The 22,537-nt window shown below is 38.4% G+C and overlaps 3 protein-coding genes across 3 annotated transcripts; all 3 read right to left on the reverse strand.

Annotated features, from left to right (window-relative positions):
* Nucleotides 1–1,149: 1,149 nt before the first annotated feature.
* On the reverse strand, nt 1,150–7,502 carry LOC131271237 (translocating chain-associated membrane protein 1). Its single transcript, XM_058272637.1, has 5 exons — nt 7,087–7,502; nt 6,695–6,883; nt 6,301–6,632; nt 6,133–6,242; nt 1,150–1,580 (listed from the first exon to the last, which is right to left on the reverse strand). The coding sequence occupies exons 1-5, from the start codon at nt 7,222–7,224 to the stop codon at nt 1,225–1,227; spliced, it is 1,125 nt and encodes a 374-aa protein (XP_058128620.1). The 5' UTR covers nt 7,225–7,502; the 3' UTR covers nt 1,150–1,224.
* Nucleotides 7,503–13,823: 6,321 nt separating this feature from the next.
* LOC131271236 (3-hydroxykynurenine transaminase) lies at nt 13,824–18,245 on the reverse strand. The gene is made up of 5 exons (XM_058272636.1): nt 18,095–18,245; nt 14,897–15,572; nt 14,727–14,822; nt 14,417–14,665; nt 13,824–14,329 (listed from the first exon to the last, which is right to left on the reverse strand). Exons 2-5 carry the CDS (start codon nt 15,562–15,564, stop codon nt 14,152–14,154), a joined length of 1,191 nt encoding a protein of 396 aa, XP_058128619.1. The 5' UTR covers nt 15,565–15,572; nt 18,095–18,245; the 3' UTR covers nt 13,824–14,151.
* A 958-nt stretch (nt 18,246–19,203) lies between these two features.
* Nucleotides 19,204–20,203, reverse strand: LOC131271238 (histidine-rich glycoprotein-like). Its single transcript, XM_058272638.1, has one exon. The coding sequence runs from the start codon at nt 20,003–20,005 to the stop codon at nt 19,295–19,297; it is 711 nt and encodes a 236-aa protein (XP_058128621.1). The 5' UTR covers nt 20,006–20,203; the 3' UTR covers nt 19,204–19,294.
* Between the last annotated feature and the right edge of the window lie 2,334 nt (nt 20,204–22,537).

Genomic DNA, 22,537 nt, shown 5'->3' on the forward strand with positions numbered 1-22,537 from the left:
ACCGTTGCTTTTCATCTACGGGCAGACTGTTTTTGATTGGTGGGGGAAACGTGTTTTGTTGTTTTTTGTTACTTTATCCGGTTTAGCACGACTAAGATCGATATATTCTTACCCATTCAAAACGAATTGAGCACCCTTCTTTTTTTAGGGTGTTTTTGACTCATGTTTTCATGCTCATTTCGGTGCTTTGGCGGTTTAGTACATCTCGATAAATTTATTCAGCTTAATAAAAACATATCGAACTGCTAAACCTAAAATAGTTTTTCTGTTGATTCATACATAAGCTAATATGTCCAACCACAGGTATCAGCTACCCCGTTCGACAACAAGTAGTCTTCATAATTGTTACCGGAAAATACCTGTGAGCAATGACGCATTGCGCAGCGTGACTGCGATGATGTACCACCCTATAGAATGTATATAGCAGATTAAATCGCGAATTAAGTTACTGCAGTCAACTGATTTTAGGACGGATGAAATAAAATAAATAAAAATTCCAATCACTTAGCTCTCTCTTAAATACACCGATAATATGTAGATATTTACACTCAAGTTTGTTTCGTTCTAATTTAGCTTGACGGGACTCCCCTCTTCCTACTAGCACAATTGGGTTTATCTAAATATTGACGGAGTTGGTTTGGATTTCGAAATCATCTCAATATGTGTATGCCTTTAATGTCTATTGTGTTTAATAGTTTAATGTGTTTATATAGTTTATGTATGTATAGTTTAATGTGTTTAATTAACGATGTTGTTTGATTTTAAAACATTTATTTAATGCTCAGTGGTACGTTCAAGGTAAGTTTTAAAATAAAGTAACTTTTGTGATATTTACATACAGAATACCTACAGAAAAAAAACACATCTTAATATTTGTTAAACAAATTGTAATTCATTTCTGTTAACGTTTAACGTAAATATGTTTTGTCAACATTGGACAACATATCGTTCAAAAAAGTATCTGGTTAAACAACCACTAAAGACGAAAAAGGTATGTAAAAATAATGTACATCTTGGCAAAATGCATTAATTATATAGATTAATCTCCCAAAAACTACCTTTTTAATCTGATCTGATCTGATCTTTCGCTTGATCAAGGAGGAATAGTTATCCAGGAAATACATTTAGTGAATAACTTGATTTTGGACGTATTGCTGCGTGGTGCATTTATTGAAGGAAATCAAACGAGCGAAGAAAAAATAATAATTGTATGTAGTAATTATTTCACTTTACCTTCATTTTTCGTTGTTTGTCAACACTGACTGTCAGTGAAGATTGTGCTGAATTTTGATCAACTTCTGGTAGATCACTTTCTTTCTTCTTTTGTTTCTTGGGTTTTTCAGTCTTATTTGTTGTAGCTGCAACCTTCGGCCGTTCATCTGAGGAATTTTCCCGTTTTGAACGGAGAACATTTGAAATAAAATCGAAAATCAAGTATCCTTGCAATCCAAAGACCATCGAGAGCATCAAGATTCGCTTAGCTTGTGAAATGTTTTCGATACTATAAAACAGGGTAAGGAATGCCAGCACCATCGTTGCAAAACGCGTCAAGATGAATAATACGTTATGAAAGAAGCGCACTGTGGAGAAACGAAGAAAATATATTTTATATATTAATAAACTACACGTATCTCAAATATTTGTTGTTCCCATGTAATGAATGATAAGACTAAGTATGAAATTCTGTTTAATTCAACTAATTGTTAGACACAATTGTTTAGCTAAAATCACCTAGCCTGTCTTGCTCTTGTTAAAATATCCAACACATTGATTTTAACACTCAATCGACTAGACCAGGGGTCGGCAAAGTCCGGCCCGCTAACTGACTTTATCGCAAGAAAATGTTATTCATCCATACCAAAAACACATCTCAATTTTTTCACGAGGTTTATTTTGTTCCCAAAATTGTAGATTAAAATTGTTGAACTAAGTGTTCCTGGTATATATTGAAAAACAAAATAAAAATTCAACGAAAATAAGTATGAAAATATTTAAAAAGTTTATCGATTAAAAATTCAATTATTTTATCTTTTACCACTTTTTATGTAACTTTACTACAGTCGGACGTCGATTATCCGGGGTCGGATTAACCGGGGGTCTTGCAACTGACAACTGCACAACCATGTTGAAATGTTTCAATGAACTTCAGGTTACCCAAGGAGCGCCAAATTGACGTTTCGACCCGAACCCATGAAAGTTCCATACAAAAAAACCCCTCCACGACGGGAGAGCTACCCCGCAACCACTCCGCCACCATTTGACATACCCCTCACTTCCTAATGACAATCCAAATGCTGTCTGCTCTATCGTTCCGTCCTTTTCTCTCGCGTTATTTTGCCAACAGCATAGACTTGTGTGTGTGTGAGCAACAGCCCGTTGAGGAATTGTTTACATTTTAAAATAACCGCTCGTCCAGTATGTTGTAAGAACTTGGTGTCTATTTTGTACAAGAAATCCCTTGAAAATGTGCTTAAAACCGAATTAAAACATTTGCGAAAGAATGCTGTTTTCTATCGTCGATCCGACAATGTCCAAAAAATGTTCAAAACGCAGCAATCTACAGCAAATATTGAAGCTGTAGCTGACAATATACCCGTGGAAGCAGAAATTCTAGTTGAAGATCGAGATGGAGCTTATGTGGATGAAATGGGGTTTCAACGCTATTTATTATTGGAATGTGAAGTAAACATCAACGGGAATCTAAGGGCTATTATTGCAGACGCTCCAGCAAGAGCATTAATAACAGGTTGACTACAAAACTTATCAGCAGACAATTTCACATGTATTAAATTGTTCTTTCATTTAATTTTCACAGGTGTAGTAGGACATGTTGGTTATAGCAGTTGCCAGAAATGTACTGTCGTAGGTCACTACGGCAGCGTTGCTCGCACCATTGTATTTTCTGGGACACAACGAACTGATGGAGGATTCAGGCAAGGCGCCTATCCAGGACACCAAAGAACGATTACACCTCTTTAAGATTTTTTTTTTAAGAGAAAATGGGACCAAAGTCACTGTAAAGTTATACCGCAAGCCTTGCAGACGGCAAAACTCATGCAACTAATGAAAGAAGAGTTGTTCTCTGATTCACTTGCCAGAAATCGATGGCTTAGATACTGGTATGATATTAATGGTTGTGAAGGTTGTGTTTGAAAGCTCCTTCTAAAAATAAATGATACACAGTATTTGTCTTAAAAATGGCACAAATATAAAGTTATATCTTTGTAACTTGATTTCAATAATTACCGTGATTTATCAATGCTGGTGGAATTTGAAAAGGTACACAGTGACGATGGAATGTCCTGAGCCGGTTTTCAGTTGTTTCGGTGGGTTTCACATTGATTGTCCCAGTGGATGTCGTAGCATGAATACTTCCACACTTAACACTTTATTGGCGTGTGCTTTCTGACCAAAACATGCTGCAGTCACCGTCAATTGAGTGTTAAAATCTAAAAAAAAACTGCACAATAGAAAAATCAAACACATTATTAAACTGCACAAACTTCGTCGAATTTTTCAACTCCAACCTCTAGTTTCATGATTTTATACTACGCACCTTATTTCGCGCGAGTGCAATTTTGAGAAAATGTATCCATCGTTACGTAAAATAAAACAGACAATCAACAAGACACTTTCCAACATCGCCGATAGATCAACCGGTCTGCGCATCGTATGGTATGTATAACGATAAGTGTTCAATCCTCACTAACCAAACAATAAAAATTTCTCTTCAACAGCTACCACCAATGTAATCACTACCACTGTGTTAACCACGACCGTGACAGTAAAAAAACGAAAGAATATCGAATCAAGTGTGCATTACAGGTAGAGGCTAGGAGAGGGAAGAGGAAAGATAGCGGAATGAGGAGGGAAAACAGACCTAGAGAGGATATTATATTTGAACCTAGATTGATAATTTTTTTCGAACCCACTATTTTGAATTTGAACCCACCATCAAATTTGAATCTGACAGCCCGTCAACATCGCTGTCAAATCGGGTCGAAATTTACTGCGCATCGTGCCCTGGACCGACCCGTTTTCGACGCGAAAACGGGTCGGATCAGGCGCCGGAAATATTTCAAAAATCCCCTTGGGTAGTTTGCAAAAGTTTCTTAGCAATAATGTGTCAAATTAAATTGGTCGAATCGAAAATACTTATAAAAATTACAATTGAAAAATAATTCAAACAATTTTTATGGTTTATCAACTAACTGGAATAAAAATTTCCGTATATATTGCGAGAAAATCTTTTCTAACTTATTGAAGCGTCCAAAGTAAACTAGCTGAGACACAAACCTGGGTTTTATAAACGTATATTGGCACATGTTCGATTATCCGTGGAATTCGATTATCCGGGGACCTCCCGGTCCCGACACCCCCGGATAATCGACGTTCATCTGCATTTAAATAATTTATGCCGATTCTGGGCTAGACGATCGATATTAAATTTGCTATAGATAAACAGAGGATGACAACACGATGAAAAAAAGCCTGATTGCCAAATTGATGTTTTTTAATACTTTCGGGTAAAACATCATTTCAAATATTTGAAAATGTTGAACATTTAATTTTCAATGCCTATACAGGATTACTAGGATATTTTATAGTTCATCTAAATAATTGATTTAGCGCTGGTTTGAAAATCGGCCCATGCGCCCAGCGCAAGGGCTCACCACCTCGATGGCGTGGAATCGGATCCCAACAGTGACCGAACCTTCCCCTGTACGAGAGGACTGACTATCCATGTACTCAAAGGGAAAAAGTCTTGTAAGCCTTTCAGGAGACCGGCATGACCGAAGACGGTCGCTACGCCAAGTAGAAAAAGTCGTTAGTATCTTAGTTTTCAAATAATTACCTAATCTTTGAAGATTAAGCAATTTTCACTCAATAGAATTTGGGAATAACAAAAACCGAAAAGTGGCAACACTTTGAGGAAATCCTGTTTAGCCTTTCTCAGGTCCCGTTCATTCCATACAAGTTTATCTATATCCACGAGGAATATTAATATATATATATTAGAACGGATTATCTTTGTGGATGTACACCGAACCAGTTTAAAAATTACCTAATTCGCTAATGCGTGGACAAATTCAAGTAACCACATCAAGGTCCACATTGTTATCTCAAGTGGTAGATCGCATCCGATATGGGATTATTGACTGTTATTTTCTTCCGACTTCTGTTCGCTATGCTGTTTGACAACGTTGACTATATACAAGCATTATTTCCTATTACTTTTATGTATCGATGTATTCCTAGCACTCATGGGTCGAATTTTAAAGTTCATAAATATACCGAAAGAAACAACAACATAATTACATTTCATTTTGGCCAATACTACGCTAAATAGCCAACATTGCGACAAACACTTTTAGGGAAATTGATGATTTTCATTGAAAATATTATGTAAAGTTAAATAAAATTTTAAAAAATTAAAATTTATATTTGTATTTCCTAGTTGATTTGAAGTAGAAATTTTTTATCTTCGTTATCCGCAGCATGAATTTGGGTGAAAAGGGGGTCTGCGACAGCCGAGCGGTAGCGCCGGTTAGAAAATCGGCCCATGAGCGCAGGGGCTCGTCACCTCGACGGCGTGGGTTCGAATCGCAACCTAGACCGGACCCTCCCCTGTACGAGAGGACTGACGATCCACGTACAACAGGGAAATAAGTCTCGTAAGCACTTAACGGGCAGGTATGAGCGTAAAAACGTGGTAACAGTAAATTGTTTCCGCCTAGTAAAGCTACATACAATTGTTCGTAGCATAATACATAATTAAGACTGTTGTTGAAATTGTCGAATGCTACTCACATTTGTAAAAAAAACATTATCATTCTGCTAAAATAAAACCCGTTTTAAAAAGTAAAAGTGAAAGGCGAAGATGAAGATAAAGTGTAGCCTGAAAAATGGCTTGGATATAGTAACTCACATTTTCTCACCGAAATGTGGTGTGGCATTTTTGTTGGTTAACTAGTTTTCTTGACAACTGAACTTATTTCGAACAAATAGTTGGTTTATATAATAGACTTTACAAAAAAGGAAACATACTAAGAAGCAAGGTTTTGTTTCGAAACCGATTTTTAAATGATTAAAGTGATGGGAAAATAAAGAAAAAGTAAGGATCAAACTTACATTTGGCAAACTTTTCCTCCTTATCGAAAATGTTAACCAACTGGAACGAGTGTGACACACATTCGCAGAAATAGTGTAGTGTCAGTAAAACCAGAGTGATGCGTTGGAATCTGTATAATGAAAAAGCGGTTTTAGAATTGTGATTTTCTTACTGATTGTGAATCTTACCCAAGGAAGTACGCAGCGCCAATGAGCAAAAATCCACTAACTGCATGCTGAATTTTAGGTTTCTGTTCATCTCTCTTCACTTTTTGAAAGTACAGCTCGGGCAATATGTGTGCGTAATAAGCGAGCTGAATGACGAAGAACAGTTTGTGGAGGAAAATCATGGGATGTTCTGGATAACCTTCCCACAAGCGTTGCAAATTTCCTATGTATTGTTCACGGACAATCAAGTCCAAGCCCCATAGGAAGGACATTACGTAAAAAACTACCAGCTGACCGGACTCGTTGAACCGTGAAAGCTTGAACTTTGACAAATGAAGTTTCTTGGAAATTTTCTGAAACAGAAAATGTTGACAATATCATCAAAAATCTTCAAAGACAACATGATTCTACTCACATCCAGGACATATTCTTGAAGGATTGCGTGCATAATTATGCAAATAAGAGTGTAGAAAAATACGGCGCAAGCATCCTTCCACCCAGATGTATACAAATACTGCTCACCCGCTGGATTCTCCTGGGTAGGATCGGCGCCGGATACATTATGGCGTAAGGCAATAAAGGTACTAGCTACAGATTGCGTTGGCTAAAACGAGTAAAAGTTTTATGAAATAAAAAGAAAGTTACCAAACTCTTTCATCAAAAACACAGAGGAAACCAGACAACTAAGTACGGTGGAAATAGCTATACGTGGCACAACCAAGCTCATTGACTAGCATTCGTGTTTGTCCAAGACGTTTCAATAAACACACTGCACCTTCACTGTGTGATGCCGGTAGAAGAGCTTACCTGGAGCATGATTCCTACCACAAAGATCATTGCGAAGCAGGACACAATATCGGCATGATTTTGAATTACAAACTCATGGCTGAAGAACGGGGGATTTTTGTTGGAAGACTTCCTTCCCATTCCTGGTTTGATAGCCATTACGAATTCAGCTCTTTTGTAGGGATTTAAACTGATATTACACACGAATTCTTCCAAGAGCCTTCCCACGCAACGCGGCAGTTGACGTGTATTGTAGCTAATTTGAGCACTCTTTAAAGTCTTCAGTACGCTAGTCCTACCCTGGTATGGCGAAGGACAGATTTGTGCGCTAATATGAATTGATGGACTAGCTGTGTGTCCAAATTTTGTATTTATTTCGCGGCGATGAGTTGGTGCATGTTTCGTGCGGCAGTGAAACGATACAACTAATTGTTGGCGTGTGAGGTGAAAGGACAAGCGGCGACCGACAACAGAATGAAAGAGAAGGCTTATCAACAACAATCTCCGACGTGGTATCTTACGTGGAAGCCAAGATATATACACACTATATAAGGTAGCGGAATGTAGAGCATTTTGACGTCTAGCCTGCAAAAAAATAAAAAATAGCTTTTGACAATATGCTGATACTCAAGTTTGCCGCGAATCAAGATTACTGGAACTAGAGGTTGGGTCGCCACAGCTTTTCATGTCTCTTTACCTTGTTGGTACTGATGACTAAAATGAACCAATTTTGAGGTTAGAATTGCCGGGTGCTGTAGATACGCAGATAGGTGTTTTCCTTAAAGTTCCTATCAAATAGATTTCCCGATATAGGAATTATAGGTTTTTTTTCTATATTCTATGATACATGTACACAAGAGCTCGATCTCTTAACTCCTAGTATAAACTATGTGTCAAGCAATATTCGAGATACGCGGAAATTCGAGATACGTGGATTTCTCTGGTCCCCATTATCGGCGTAAGTCGGATACTGACTGTATATGGTTGGTAGTCGATCAGTATAAATGTGTTTCCCATCCAGGTTTAGCTGTTTTTTGGGTAAAAGAGTAAATGAGTCCCCGGCCGCCATGTTTTCGATCGTGGCTACACCTCTTGTGGACGTTTAAACTGAATGTATGCAACTGGTGATACATTAATTCGTTAAATTCAACCTACGAGTATTTGAAACGTAGTTTGTATCGTTAATTTCGGCTACGCAATCAACCTATAGGGTGCGGTATGAGGGGGGCCCACGGGCCCCCCTTATTTCTCAAAACTATAACAAACTCTCTTTTTCGGTAGACCTAGCGCAGTCCGCTCGCTGCGCTCGCTGCGGGCGCGCTGCCGTTTCAAAATCATTTCTGCGGCTAAACTCATTGTTCCATGCTGTATATCATGTGTGGTATAGTTTACTTACTAGCAACTTTACAAGTAAAAGTATATTAACCCGCATTCAACCTCCACTGCGTGATCAGTTTAAACCGTTATGGTCTTTAAAGCGAACCGTTAGCGTTCAAAAATTCGAAACGAATGCATGTGTCGCGCTTTGCATAGCTTCAGGCGCTTAATGTGAACCAGCAGGAAGAGGAGAATCTAGCCCGGGCCTCATTTACTCTTTTCCCATAAAAGTATAACAAACTCTGCGAAAGCCGGGGGGTCCGTGACAGCCGAGCGGTAGCGCCGGTAAGAAAATCGACCTATGAGCGCCGGGGCTCACCACCTCGAAGGCGTGGGTTCGAATCCCAACCGAGACCGGACCCTCCCCTGTACGAGAGAACTGACTATCCACATACAACAGGGAAATAAGTCTCGTAAGCCCTTAACGGGCAGGCATGACCAAGAGGTCGTTCGCCAAGACGAAGAAGAAGATAACAAACTCCCTTTTTCGCTCACCTAGCGCAGTCCGCTCGCTGCGCTCGTTGCGGGCGCGCCGCCGTTTCCAAATCATTTCTTCGGCTTAACTCATTGTTTCATGCTGTCCAGCATGTGTGATATAATTTACAAAGTAACTTAACATGTAAAAGTATATTAACCTACATTTAACCTCCACTGTGTGATTAGATTAAACCGTTATGTTCTTTTAAGCGAACCGTTAGCGATCAAATATTCGAAAAGCTTAGCTTCAGGCGCTTAATGTGAACCAGTAGGAAGAGGAGAATCTAGCCCGGGGCCTCATTTACTCTTTTTCCAGTCTGGTAAAATCCCAAATGAAGCTCCCCGTCGGCGCACCGTCATCATTTTTTCCACGTTTACGCCTGAAAGTTATGCAATAGGTGGCACATATATTAAATATTCCGACTCAACTAAATTAATGACAATTTTCATATAAAAGAATAAATCCTGTTTTCTCTGTTCATGTAACACGTAAAAGTATAAAATAAATTAAATGAAAAAATTAATTTTCAAAACAAAAGTTTTTCCCTAAACGTACTAAAAAATAAAAATTAATGTAAGTTAAATGACATATGTATTTATGTATCAGTTTTTTGTTTTTGTCATTATTCGCATAGCATCGTAGATGGCGATCGAACTGAGAGCAATCTCGATGCAATGCGAATAACGATAAACACGAACACTCATAACACCCGAGTTATTCTTTGATATTTCCTAGACGGGGAGGGGCAAATCAGAGATGATCTCAATGTCCACTTTGACTAATATAGTGGATATATTAAAAAAAAGTTGGATCCACAAATCTGGTTAAAATTAATAACCGTATGGTAGCAGAGTTTTTAATTCATAAGTTAAGATACGCATGTTATACCTTAAAAAGATTGCATGAACGCAATGAAAATACAATACCATAAAACTACAATTTTGCATTTATGTGTGCATTTATTCGACAAGAGTACGTAGTAAAGGAAAGAATATCATTTCTCCCTCCTCTTCTCCGATGGTTTTCAGTAGTTTACATTTTATATCTTTAAATTCTAATTCGATGGATTCCTCTGGAAGATCTATGATCCGCTTTGTTCGTAGAACAGTCCTCTGATCTTTTGGGATGTTCATATCCGTTTTTGCACGAAGCATCTCCAGCATTCGTCCAACGGTTGCAAGCGACTCGTTGCCAGTTAACGCCCAGTATCGCACACACTGCATCTGGCGTCTTGGCATAATCGGGACCATCTTCTTCATCATCTGCGGAATTTTCCTCGTCATCCATCGCATTCTCTTCATCACTACTCTCTTCATCGTCCGTAACAAAGTCCATTTCGTATACCTGAGTGTCAGAGAAAAGCGCATCCAATTGTTCAGTTGGTTCCTCATCCGGCAAATCGATAGAAGGCAACAATAATTGGTCCGACGAAGCCGAAACTAAAATGAAATAAAGGGATGGTATACATCAGTTTTGCTCGATTCCCGATACAAATGAAACTAAATTATTACATTACACATAATAATCTACATTACCTACATTAGATTATTTACCCGACAACTCGGTTGGTGCCACGACATTCACAAGGCTATCCGTTGTCTCGGATTTCGGCATCAATCGTGCAACGCGCTTGTAAAAGGCACCGGACCTGCGTTGTGCTTGCAAAATGCGATTTTTTTCGCACAATGCGGCAACTTCTGAAGGATGCGGTACTCGATTACTTATGGTTAACACTGAATCACGAAAATAATAGCCAAAACACACGAAACAAATTAAATAGCCAAACAGTTACTGAACTGACGCTGATCAAAACAAACAATTTCGGTGGCATTTTTGGTTGAGGTAGAATCATCAGGTAGAAAGAGACAGAAAATCAATTGACTGCTTGCACAGTAGCGCCGCCCTGCGAGTGAATGTTGTAAGCTTGCAAATTCAGTATGGCTTCCCACAAGGTTACCCAAACGCGGCATATTTCCTTCAGACACAGGCATAGCTTCGCAAAAGTAACCTTGAAATGGCTCACAAATCTAGCCTCGGTGCTTGTAGTGATGCACACTTGATTCGATATTCTTTCTTTTTTTTATTGTCGCGGTCGTGGTTAACAGTGGTAGTGATTACATTGGTGGTAGCTGTTGAAGAGAAATTTTTATTGTTTGGTGGTTAGTGAGGATTGAACACTTATCGTTATACATACCATACGATGTGCAGACCGGTTGATCCATCGGCGATGTTGGAAAGGGTCTTGTTGATTGTCTGTTTTATTCTACGTAACGATGGATAAATGTTCACCAAATTGCACGCGTGGAATAAACTTCTTCTTCTTCTTGGCGTAACGACCTCTTGGTCATGCCTGCCCGTTAAGGGCTTACGAGACTTGTTTCCCTGTTGTACGTGGATAGTCAGTCCTCTCGTACAGGGGAGCATCCGGTCTCGGTTGGGAGTCGAACCCACGCCGTCGAGGCGTATAAAGTAGGTAGTGTAAAATCATGAAACCAGAGGTTGGTAGTTGAAAAATTTGACGAAGTTTATGCAGTTTAATAATGTGCTTGATTTTTCCATTGTGCTGTGCTTTAGGTTTTAACACTTAATTGACGGTGACTGCAGCATGTTTTGGTCAGAAAGCACCCGCCAATAAAGTGTTAAGAGAAGAAGTATTCATGCTACGACATCCACCGGGACAATCCATGAGAAACCCACCGAAACAACTAAAAACAGGCTCAGGACATTTCATCATCACTGTGTACCTTTTCAAATTCCCCCAGCATTGACAAATAACGGTAATTATTGAAATCATGTTACAAAGATATAACTTTTTATTTGTGCCATTTATAAGACAAATACTGTGTATCATTTATTTTTCACAACCATTACATATCATACCAGCATCTCAGCCATCGATTTCTGCAAAGTGAATCAGAGAACAACTCTTCTTGCATTAGTTGCATGAGTTTTGTCGTCTGCAAGGCTTGCTTTACATTAAGTTTGGTCCCATATTATCTTTCCCAGTGTTTCGTTTCGCCAGCCCCAAGCAGTCGCTTCATCATGCTAAGATCGATAAGATGCAAACGATCCGCTACCACGACATCCTGGACTATGTAAAAAATTTAAATCTTAAAGAGGTGTCATCGTTCTTTGGTGTTCTGGATATGCGCCTTGCCGGAGTGTCTGCAATAATAGCCCTTAGATTTCCGTTGATGTTTACTCCATATTCCATTAATAAATAGCGTTGAAACCTCATTTCATCCACATAAGCTCCATCTCGATCTTCAACTAGCATTTCTGCTTCAGCAGGTATATTGTCAGCTACAGCTTCAATATCTGCTGTAGACTGCTGCGTTTTGAACATTTTTTTGGACATTGTCGGATCGACGATAGAAAACAGCACTCTTCCGCAAACGTTTTAATTCGGTTTTCAGCCACATTTTCAAGAGATTTCTTGTTCAAAATAGACACCAAGTTTTTACAACACACTGCACGACCGTTTGTTTCAAAATGTAAACAATTCCTCAACGGGCTTTTGCTCACACGCACAAGTCTATGCTGTTGGAAAAATAACGCGAGAGAAAAGGACGGAACGATAGAGCAGACAGCATTTGGATTGTCATCAGGAAGGGGTATGACAAATGGTGGAAGAGTGGTTGCGGGGTAACTCTCCCGTCGTGGAGGGGTTTTTTTGTATGGAACTTTCATGGGTTCGGGTCGAAACGTCAATTTGGCGCTCCTTGGGGCCACGACAACGATTTCGGCTGGGAGGGCTTCATTTGGGATTTTACCAAAATCTTAGTGTATTTCGAGTGGTGCGGAGGAACGGACGACGGAGGATTCTGGGCAGAGAAAGAAAGCGGTTTGCCAAATATTCAAGGAAGAAATGAGAAGCAGCATTGGGAGAAGAGGAGAGAACCATAGATGGAGGAGAATTCGAAGCGTCAGGTTGAGCTTCCTGCATCGGTAGTGAGGAGAGGAAAAAAATCTTTCTCCATACATATCATCCGAAATATTTCACATGGGACGTTTGGTGAACGATTTGCTCACCTAGCGGGTATTTTACGTGACTTTTTCCGGATTTTAAAGCTTAAATTGTTGGACTAAGTGAAATATTTCAAATTCGAGCAGTTCTCAAACGAACATTGAAGGTTTCGGTAATGTTGCTGAAAATAATTATTTTTAACGAAAGTGCAAAGCAATTTTCGAATTTAATATTTCAAAAACGACTGAACTTATTTTTTTAAAGCAAGGTCTTTCTTTCTTTGAAAGAATCCAAAGCATCAGAGCAACATCTAAAACAAAAATTTCGACCAGTTCCGATAACCTAGTTGACCACCCCTATTTAGTCTTTTAGCGGTGATTTCAACCATTCTATTTAGATGCTATAACATTTTAAATTACATTTTTGAAAATGTTTAATACTTTTTTTTGACTTTCTTTTGTCGTTTTTGGTTTTTTGATAAACCTCTTCATCATTCCGCTAGTTATTGTATTCTACTCGCCGCTTCTCGTAACATCGACATGGGGTGTAAATCGTGAATCAAACCGTAATACGATGCTTCGATGATTAGGTAATCAATTTGACTTCTACGATGGACCTGCTTATCGATAGCTTTGATCGTTACCGAGCCAGGGCGAGAATAAGGAAACCAGTGACGAGAAGAAAGTGATAGTGACGTCGTTGAGAAAGAATTCTGGAGAATCAGCACGTTCGTGACCTCGTCAAATTCCAATAAACGAATTTTGAAAACTTTTAAAAGTACACAAAGCGTGCACATTTGAGCGAGTTTTCGGCTTGATCTCGTTATATTTGAGGTCCCATTTGCTTCAAATGATTTGTGACGATAGTGGAAACTTCATCCAATAAATAAATAATGCTGTACTAGATATGCACGATGCTAAATGATGAAGCAAGATATACATGCAATGTAATATGTTTTTATTAAACAGAACTCACTTTCCTGCCGAAAACGTGAAAGAGAAAGCTTCTGAATGCCAACAATGTAATACACGTACAATAATACATTGTATAGTTCCTTAGGATACACATTGATAGTTTTTAAAGTACTGTGTTTTTGTGCAACTATCTCCAATATGTACACTTCTTATAAGTTGTATATCGTTGTTGTATATATATTGTTGGGTTAGTTATCGCTTAACAGTGTACATCGTAGTTTAACAGAATTCCAGTCTACGGCTATAATATTCCACCTTTTAACCCGACCCATTGCGGCTTTACTTTGTTACTAATGGTAGCCATTACTGTCTTCGAATACGTAACTGGGATGAGTAGCCTTAAGAGATTCCTTCAGGCCGTAAAGATAGAAATGGATTTTCTGTACCGTTGAGCATTCGCCCATAATCCCAACTCGCCATGCTTTTCCAAATGTTGGTCCTAGACCGCCTTGCACTTCAAGCGAAAAACTGAAAGATAGATCGAATTAATAATATTAGTTAGCACCCGCTGTATACTGATATAAAACAAGATAATTGTTTTGGGAAAATACTTACTTGTTCATGGCATATTGGGAAACTTTCCACCAATCGACTCCCTTCGGGATCATAATGCCGGTTACAGTAGGTAATCGGTGTCTTGTGTCCTTCACAAATATTTCAAGGCCCATTTTGCCGAGTCCATCGTACAGAACCTGGGCACATTCCATACGACGTTTGATTTGGGATTCCAGCCCCTCTTCCGCGATTTGAGCCAATGCTTCACGAAGTGCAAAAATGAGATTGGATGCTACGGTGTGATGATAGCTGTAAATTTAAATATTATGCTTAATTTTTATACCCTCGTGGCAAAATGATATAATCGTACCGTTTCGGTTCATTGAAACATCCCCAATAGTTGCCGAGCAATAATAAATCCCAGTAGAATACCTTGGATTTCGTGCGCCGATTTCTTATAACATCACTGAAAAAAAGGCAGTAGAGATGGTGTGCTTAAATTCGTTGTATATCACATTCGGGTTTTTAAACTCAACTTACACTGCTCTTTGGCTGATTGAAATCGGAGTGATTCCTGGTGGAGCGCCAAGCACCTTTTGAGCGCCCGTGTAGACGGCATCAATTTCCCATTTATCCATATAGAACGGTACACCGCACAGCGATGCGACTGCATCTACAATCAACAGGCAGTTGTTTTGGCGACAAATCGAACCTACTCCTTCCAATGGTTGCAAAAGTCCACTGGATGAGTCACCGTGCGTCAAGAATAGGCATTTAGGCTGGTGTTTTTCTATAGCATTAGTTAAAGTATCTAGACTGAATGGACGATCCGGCGGCCCTTCAATTGTTCGTACATCTGCACCATATCTTGTTGACATTTCCACGGCTCGCTCTGCCCAAATGCCATTTACAGCAATTAGCACACGATCGCCATCTTCAATAAGATTGCTGAGCATTGCCTCCATTCCTGCATGTGCCGACCCACTAACACACATTGTCACACGGTTTTCTGTTTGAAAAATGTATCTAAGGCCATCTTTCACATCGTCCATTGTTCGAAACAGCTCTGGATGGAAGTTACTCAACACTGTATTCGTCATAGCTGTGAGGACACGTTTCGAACAGTTGGAAGGTCCCGGGCCCATCATTATTTTCTCTGGTATATTCAATGGGCTGCACAGCGAAGCGGGAGGTGGTGTGAACTTCATGTTGGTTCCTGAAATGTATATGTTAAAGCTAGCACTTCTTTATCACCGTAACTTGAAAAGTAGCATGGTTAAAACAAAAGCATGAATCGTTTTTCAACACCAAACGAATTTAAAATCTCGAAAAAGGCTTTTCTTAAAATTCAAGAACCAATTTGAACACTCCTAGAATGTTATTTGTGTGGTTATTTTGACCACTCTTTTTAACAAGCTATAACTGTTCTCACATCTCTGTTCTCACATCTCAACATCTCTGTTTTTGGAGATTTTTCGAATCTGTATACGGCTGCTTTTCAGTATGTTTGTGTCTCTATTTCTTGACGTTTTGGTATTTTATGCACCAGTCTATCATTCCGCTAGCTCAATGTAAAGTAAAAAGACCGACTTTGAGTTCTTTTCAACTTTTACATTAACAAAATGTGTAATATAAATAGTACGCGGCAAAAATAAAATACATTGGATAACATTTAAAAAATTTAGTAATATTTTTGCGATTATAAATGACGCCATTAATAAACCTCAAATATAGACAATAACGCCAATTTTCCCAGTAACGCATTCTGCACAACGCACCAAAACGCTCGCGTACAGAATATGTAATGGAAGAAAACACAGGTCGGAAGCAACCCATGGAAAATAAAAAATCCACAACATCAAGGCAACACTACATTTTGAAAAATTGAAAGATGAAAAGGATTCATATTCGGTTCAATTCGTTTTTTTTTGCTTTACATCTAGCTTGAGAAATGATGAATAGGTGCATCATAAAATTAAACACATCAAAATATCTTTTGTCAACAAATATACAAAAAGTAAGGATTTGAAAAATCTTGAAAAACGACGAATCGAAAACGTGTTAAAAAGAGCGGTCGAAAGGACCGCTAAAAAACATTCGGGCAAAATTGCAAAGCAATTTATTTGAATATTAACACTAGAACTACCGTACCAGTCATTTTGACTGGTCAGGTACTTTTTCAACCACATTTATTTCTTAAGGCTGAACAATTCTACCAAATGTTAATGCATAACTTTCACACATCCAATGGAATGTTAATTTTTAACCGCTAAAAAACATTCGGGAAAGATTGCAAAACAATGTATTTGAGTATTAACACTAGAACTACCGTACCAGTCATTTTGACTGGTCAGGTACTTTTTCAATCACATTTATTTCTTAAGGCTGAACAATTCTACCAAATGTTAATGCATAACTTTCACACATCCAATGGAATGTTAATTTGCATTTGCATTGTAAATGCATTTGAATACAAAAATAAAATTTTATTTTTAATATTGAAAATAATTTGCGCTAAAGTTTCAAGCGTAAAAACCGCGGTAGTTCAAGTGTTAAAACCACCATATCAAACCAGTGACAACTAAGCTTAATTAGTATAATTGGCATGCTGATTCCACTTGTAATAGCGACACTGGGGCGGTAATTTAATTGTTGATCTTTCCGTATAGCATGTATAAACAAACTTTGATCTTGAGCTTTGCTAGCATTGATTCACATAATGAAGCAAAACAATCACAACGTTTGTAATATGCGCACGAAAACACGAGACATCTAATACATTGAATCATCGTCATTAATTAAAACAAGAAATCGTAACAGATAACATAGGCTCCCTTTAATTACACTAAAACTCATAGTGAGGTCTGCTTGCAAAAACGCAAACATTCGATTCTCAGCATTCCGAACATGATCTATAATTAGGAGAATGGTTAAATCTTTTTTCCTAATTTTAATTAAGGAAGCGGCAGCATTTCTATGTTACCGCTGTTTAAAAAAAAATAACGTCGAAAAAATACTGGTTGTACAATGATAACAGTCGAAACCAGCACCGACCACGAATTCGCACGTGAAAATTTTAAATTTCATAATCAAAACACTGATGCCATAACAAAACCGCTTTCCAGTGTGTATGAACGGAACCTCCTGATTGTTCTTATTGTTCCTAAAGGCTATAAAAAGTAACCTATTACATTCTACAAGTGTACCTCACCAACCTTGGCATTAATTCAGGGAACGTTGCCAGAGGACAACGGCTTGATTATATCAACGATATGATATGATATGGAAAATTTTTGCTTGGGAAAATTATTTTTCAAACCCAGCGCTATTTTTTGACACAAAAATAACCCAATGAGAAATTCAAACGAAGTCACTAAACATTTCATGTGAATACATAGCAGTTTAAAGATTAAAAATCGTTGATTTGTTATTTTGCTTGCTGTGAGGAATGGCTAACGACTTGGGGTTTACTAACAGCTAATGACTTTGTTTAAATATATTTAGACTTTGCATTATCAGAATATATAAATTCAACTTATCGATGCGCTGTCAACTTTTCGATAACATACACATACTAGACACTTGTATGCATTTACCTAACACTAATTTTGATTGAAAAAATATAGCTATTATTAATTTTTGATCTTTTGAATCGAATCGAATCGATTACGAATAATTCGAAATTGTTTGATTTAATTATTAAAAAGCTTTAAATCCATAAAAAAATGCTGGCATTACCAGAAAATTTAGGTGATCACTTTGCAGCACTATTATTCACAACACACCAGCAACTAGAATCTGCAAAACACTGATCCACTCGAAAAATCGACCGAATCTTGCGACGTTTGGGCACAAAATGAGCGGACGCCTTAAGCACAATCTTTTACTGTACCCAATTCCCTTTTTCACTTGCATCTTTCGTATCTCACACAACAGAGAGAATTGAATATATATATATAGAGAATTGAATATATATATATATATACGTGATAGTAGCCGTTGCGAGGAATACGAACCAACACACATTTGCCATCCTGCTTAGCTATTATCAGTCTTTGAAGCAGACACTTAAAATTGGTAGCGCTTGTTTTTTTATATATCATTTTTTACTACCAAATGTACACAAACTTATCATGAGGAATGCAAAAACTGTTATTGAACATCGAGAGTTTATGTGCAGCTTCTGCCTACAATCTGACCATCATCGTTTGTGACAGGAAATAACGTCGTTTGGGACACGAAAGGAAGTAAATGTGTATCAGCACACAAAACTGCATTAAAAAAGATTTCGTAGAATAATCGAGATTTGTTGATGTAATCGAAGAGTAAAAAATGAAATACCACCAGATTTTGGTAAAAGCGCAGGCTCTGGGTCGAGCGGCTTTCAACAAGATGATCTCCAAGGAAAATTTACATAGAGAAAACTGAAACATAATAAAATCATTGTAACTGCTGTTACTGGTCTTAATGTTCAACGTTGAAAGTATTATTTTCAGTATAAGGTCATAGAACTGACGAGACATGATGCATACCAAAGATATTGGTGAGTATGATGTGATATTTGACTGATAATCAACGAACGGTAAGAACGTGCTATTCATGTGAAGTGCTACTATCGTGCTTCGTGCCAACAGTGTATGTTGCTGACCAAGAGTGAAGTGTTTGCTGTCGGTAAACACGTTTTCCTACGCGGTAAGTACCTCCACTTAAATCATTATAGTACATCGGAAGCCATATTAATCATAATAAAGGGTACAGAACCCATGTATGGTTTTTATATATATAGACACATATGTGTATAAACATTGAAGCAACTACAAAACATGAATTAACTATATGAACAATCGTACTATTTCATAACAATTTTATTTATTTCACAAAACGTTTTCAGTATCGCAATCTGTATTCTACCGCAAACTTCCGAGCGGGTTTTTTTTACTAATGACCATGATCACCTTTCTTAAAGCCGTGTTCACTGCCACCAGATTTGCCACCCTTTTTGCCAAAATCGTCCTTATGGGAAAAGTGTGACTCGTGGCCATGCTTATGCTTCCAGCCTTTGTGCTCATCATCGAAGTGACCTTTGTCGGTATGACCCTTCTTGGCATATTTGTCCTCCTTGTGAGCCGACTCATGATGGCCTCCTTTCTTGTGATCGCCACCGTTCTTCTTGTGGAATTCAAAGAAATCGCCAAACTTCTTGTGATGGCCTTCCTTATGATGATCGTCGTAGAATTTGTGCTCCTTGTGGTAGTCATCTTTGTGTGACTTATGATGGTAGCCAGTCGTCTTTGATCCTTTTTTGTGTCCCTTTTTGTGACCTTTTTTTCCATGCTTCGATCCTTTTTTCTCTTCGTGATGCTTTTTGTAATGATCGCCCTCGTCATGGCTCTCCTTCTTGTGTCCCCCTTCTTCGCCGTAGTGTGATTCGTGTTGTTCCTTTCCTTGGCTACCCTTTTCCGCTTTTTCCAACCCATGCTTTTTCTCGTATCCCTTATCGCCTTTATCACCTTTTTTCGAGTGATGCTCTAAACCATGTTCGCTGCCACCACTTTCCTCGAAAGCACTTTCCTTCTTCTTTCCATCACCATTTGCAACCGCCACAAGTACCACTAGCACAATCAGTCCCAAAAGGTTTAGTTTTTTCATCTTTGTTGATAAGTTTGTTAATTTGGTTGAAGCGATATTAGAAACACGCAGCAAAACAAGCTATCTGCGGAACACGCTGGTTTAAACTTCCCTACCCACTTCTATTGAACTTTATCTTTACAGGAAACTATTTTCGATATCGAACTATGTATGCTGACTACAAGACAGACATCACTGTACAACTGCAGTAACCAGTTTGACACTTTCTCAGTCTGTCAACCGAATATTTATATGCAAATAATCTACGATCAAAATCAATTTGTTTACCCCTACTCTCTAACGCGCTCAACAACGGTTAACTATGAAGTGTAACCAAGAGTAATTCGGTTGATTTGCTCTTTGCACCATGCCGTTACCACACGCATTTCAACTGAAACGTGTAAGTTACAAACACGAGCTATTGATGCACACAAGCTTCAAGATGGAAAACCCCAGTAAGCTAATTTCAGAATTGGGCAATTTCTGTTATGCGAATTAAATATTTCTTATTTTTGTTTTTAGTGGAACACTAAATTGACTGCGTAGAATTCCTACTAGCAAAAATTTCTCATACAATCAAAAAAATTTGATAATCAAAATTGAGAAAAACAGTTATTAGCATCTCGAAGCCTTTAATAACATCATTTAAGTGCCTATGGAATGCGATTTGCCTATAAATATATTTCTCAATATGGAGAATATTCTGAATCTCTCTTGATTGAAAAGGTTGAAGATTGCAACATTTCGACAAGTTACACACCAAAGACCCCAGGCAGTTGTATTTAGGTAACCTTTTCTTTAGTTGATTCGGTTTGACTCCATTACACGCTTCAATGACTAGTTTCGTGATAGCTTTTGCTATGCTTTTTGCTTTCAAAAAATCGACGACAATATGAAGGACTGATAAAGGTACAGTAGATTAATGGCACACGCGTCATGGCAGTCGTCTTGTCGCGTGGCAAACATTTACAAGTTGGTTTTAATTTGTCGTGGCTTAGAAACAATTTTTTGCTCTGGGTTTTTTTACAATTTATTTATAGTACAAAACAAATTTGGAGGCGTAAAAAAATAATAACGAAACGAAGCAACTTGAATAACAATATTGTGCCACAGTGCGACATCAGTGTTTGCAGAGATCTCCACGTGTATGCTACGTAATTAACCCCTTCACAGGTTTGTCCGGGTCTGGCTCGGGCAAGAGGAAGGAATTTGTACTGCTTTGCTTTGGCTGGCTCGGGCAATATTTTTTCGCACGCTTTCCTACCTTTGTGGCGCGGTATTTATTTCGAGCGCAAATACCGTTCTAACGTGTTTCTATTTATTTTTTTTCATTTTTTGACACTAATCGATGCAATTGAACCAAAACTTTGCCGAGTATAGCCATATTATTGCTGATTACAATCACAAATAACACATATGGTTGAACAAAAAAGCTTGCAACGTTGCTGGCAAACAAACCGTCGTTTAACCAATAACATCCCAATCATTTAGGGAACATATAATATTTTCTTATGTTTTAGACCATGGGTCTCCAAACTACGGCCCTCTCCCCCATGGGAAAATGTGGCCCAACACTACGGTTATTCCACCCAATGCGACCCGCGTTAAAAAAAGTTTGGAGACCCCTGTTTTAGATCAAAGACTATAAAAAATGTAAAAAAATAGGATGACAATGTTTTGCGCCATTTTCATGACTTGGTAGGACTGTAAAGGGGTTAAAAACAAAGGAAATTTATTTAGTTAAGTGGTTAAATCCCAAATGAAGCCCCCTACTCGCCAAATCGTCGACATTTTTTCCACGTTTGCGCTTGACCGCGCGACTACATTACAACGTACAACACCAAAAACTGGTACGGTCAAGTGTCAAAAACCGATCAAATGTCAAAGGCATTACTTGAATGAGTTTATGGAAATTCAGCTACGCAATCAACCTAGGGGTGCGGTATGAGCTTATTTTACAAATTTATAACAAACTCCCTTTTTCGGTAGACCTAGCGGAGTCTGCTCGCTGCGCTCGCTGTGGGCGTGCCGTCGTTTCAAACTCATTTCTTCGGTCCAACTCATTGGTTTATGATGTCCATCTTGCTAAGTTTAACCAGTTAGTTCAAATCATTACAGCTTCTAACGGAAATTCAACGGTTCAAATATTCAAACTTAATTGATGTGCCACCTATTGCATAACTTTCAGGCGCAACCGTGGAAAAAACGGAGACGATGCGGCGAGCAGGGGGCTTCATTTGGGGTTTTACCCCGAAACGATAGTAACTGTCAGTTTTCTCGTCGCTGTCGTACAAAAGGTAAAAAAAAATTAAAAAAATGATTCAAAGGTCCGAAACGATGGTAAATGTCAGTTTTCTCGTCGCTGTCCCATACAAAAGGTAAACAACACCTAGGAAAAAGCGAAAAAATGGCAGTTCGTTTCGACGATCAAAAACGATGCCACGTACGTGTTGAGGCGATTGATTTCCATCCACTTTCAATGGTTGCGACTTTTGATTCACTTAGTCGATTCACGACTTCAAGCAGCAAGCCCTCTACTTCGAATCAACTAAA

Source organism: Anopheles coustani, unplaced genomic scaffold (genome assembly GCF_943734705.1).
Source record: "Anopheles coustani unplaced genomic scaffold, idAnoCousDA_361_x.2 scaffold_12_ctg1, whole genome shotgun sequence".
NCBI classification, from domain to species: Eukaryota; Metazoa; Arthropoda; class Insecta; order Diptera; family Culicidae; genus Anopheles; species Anopheles coustani.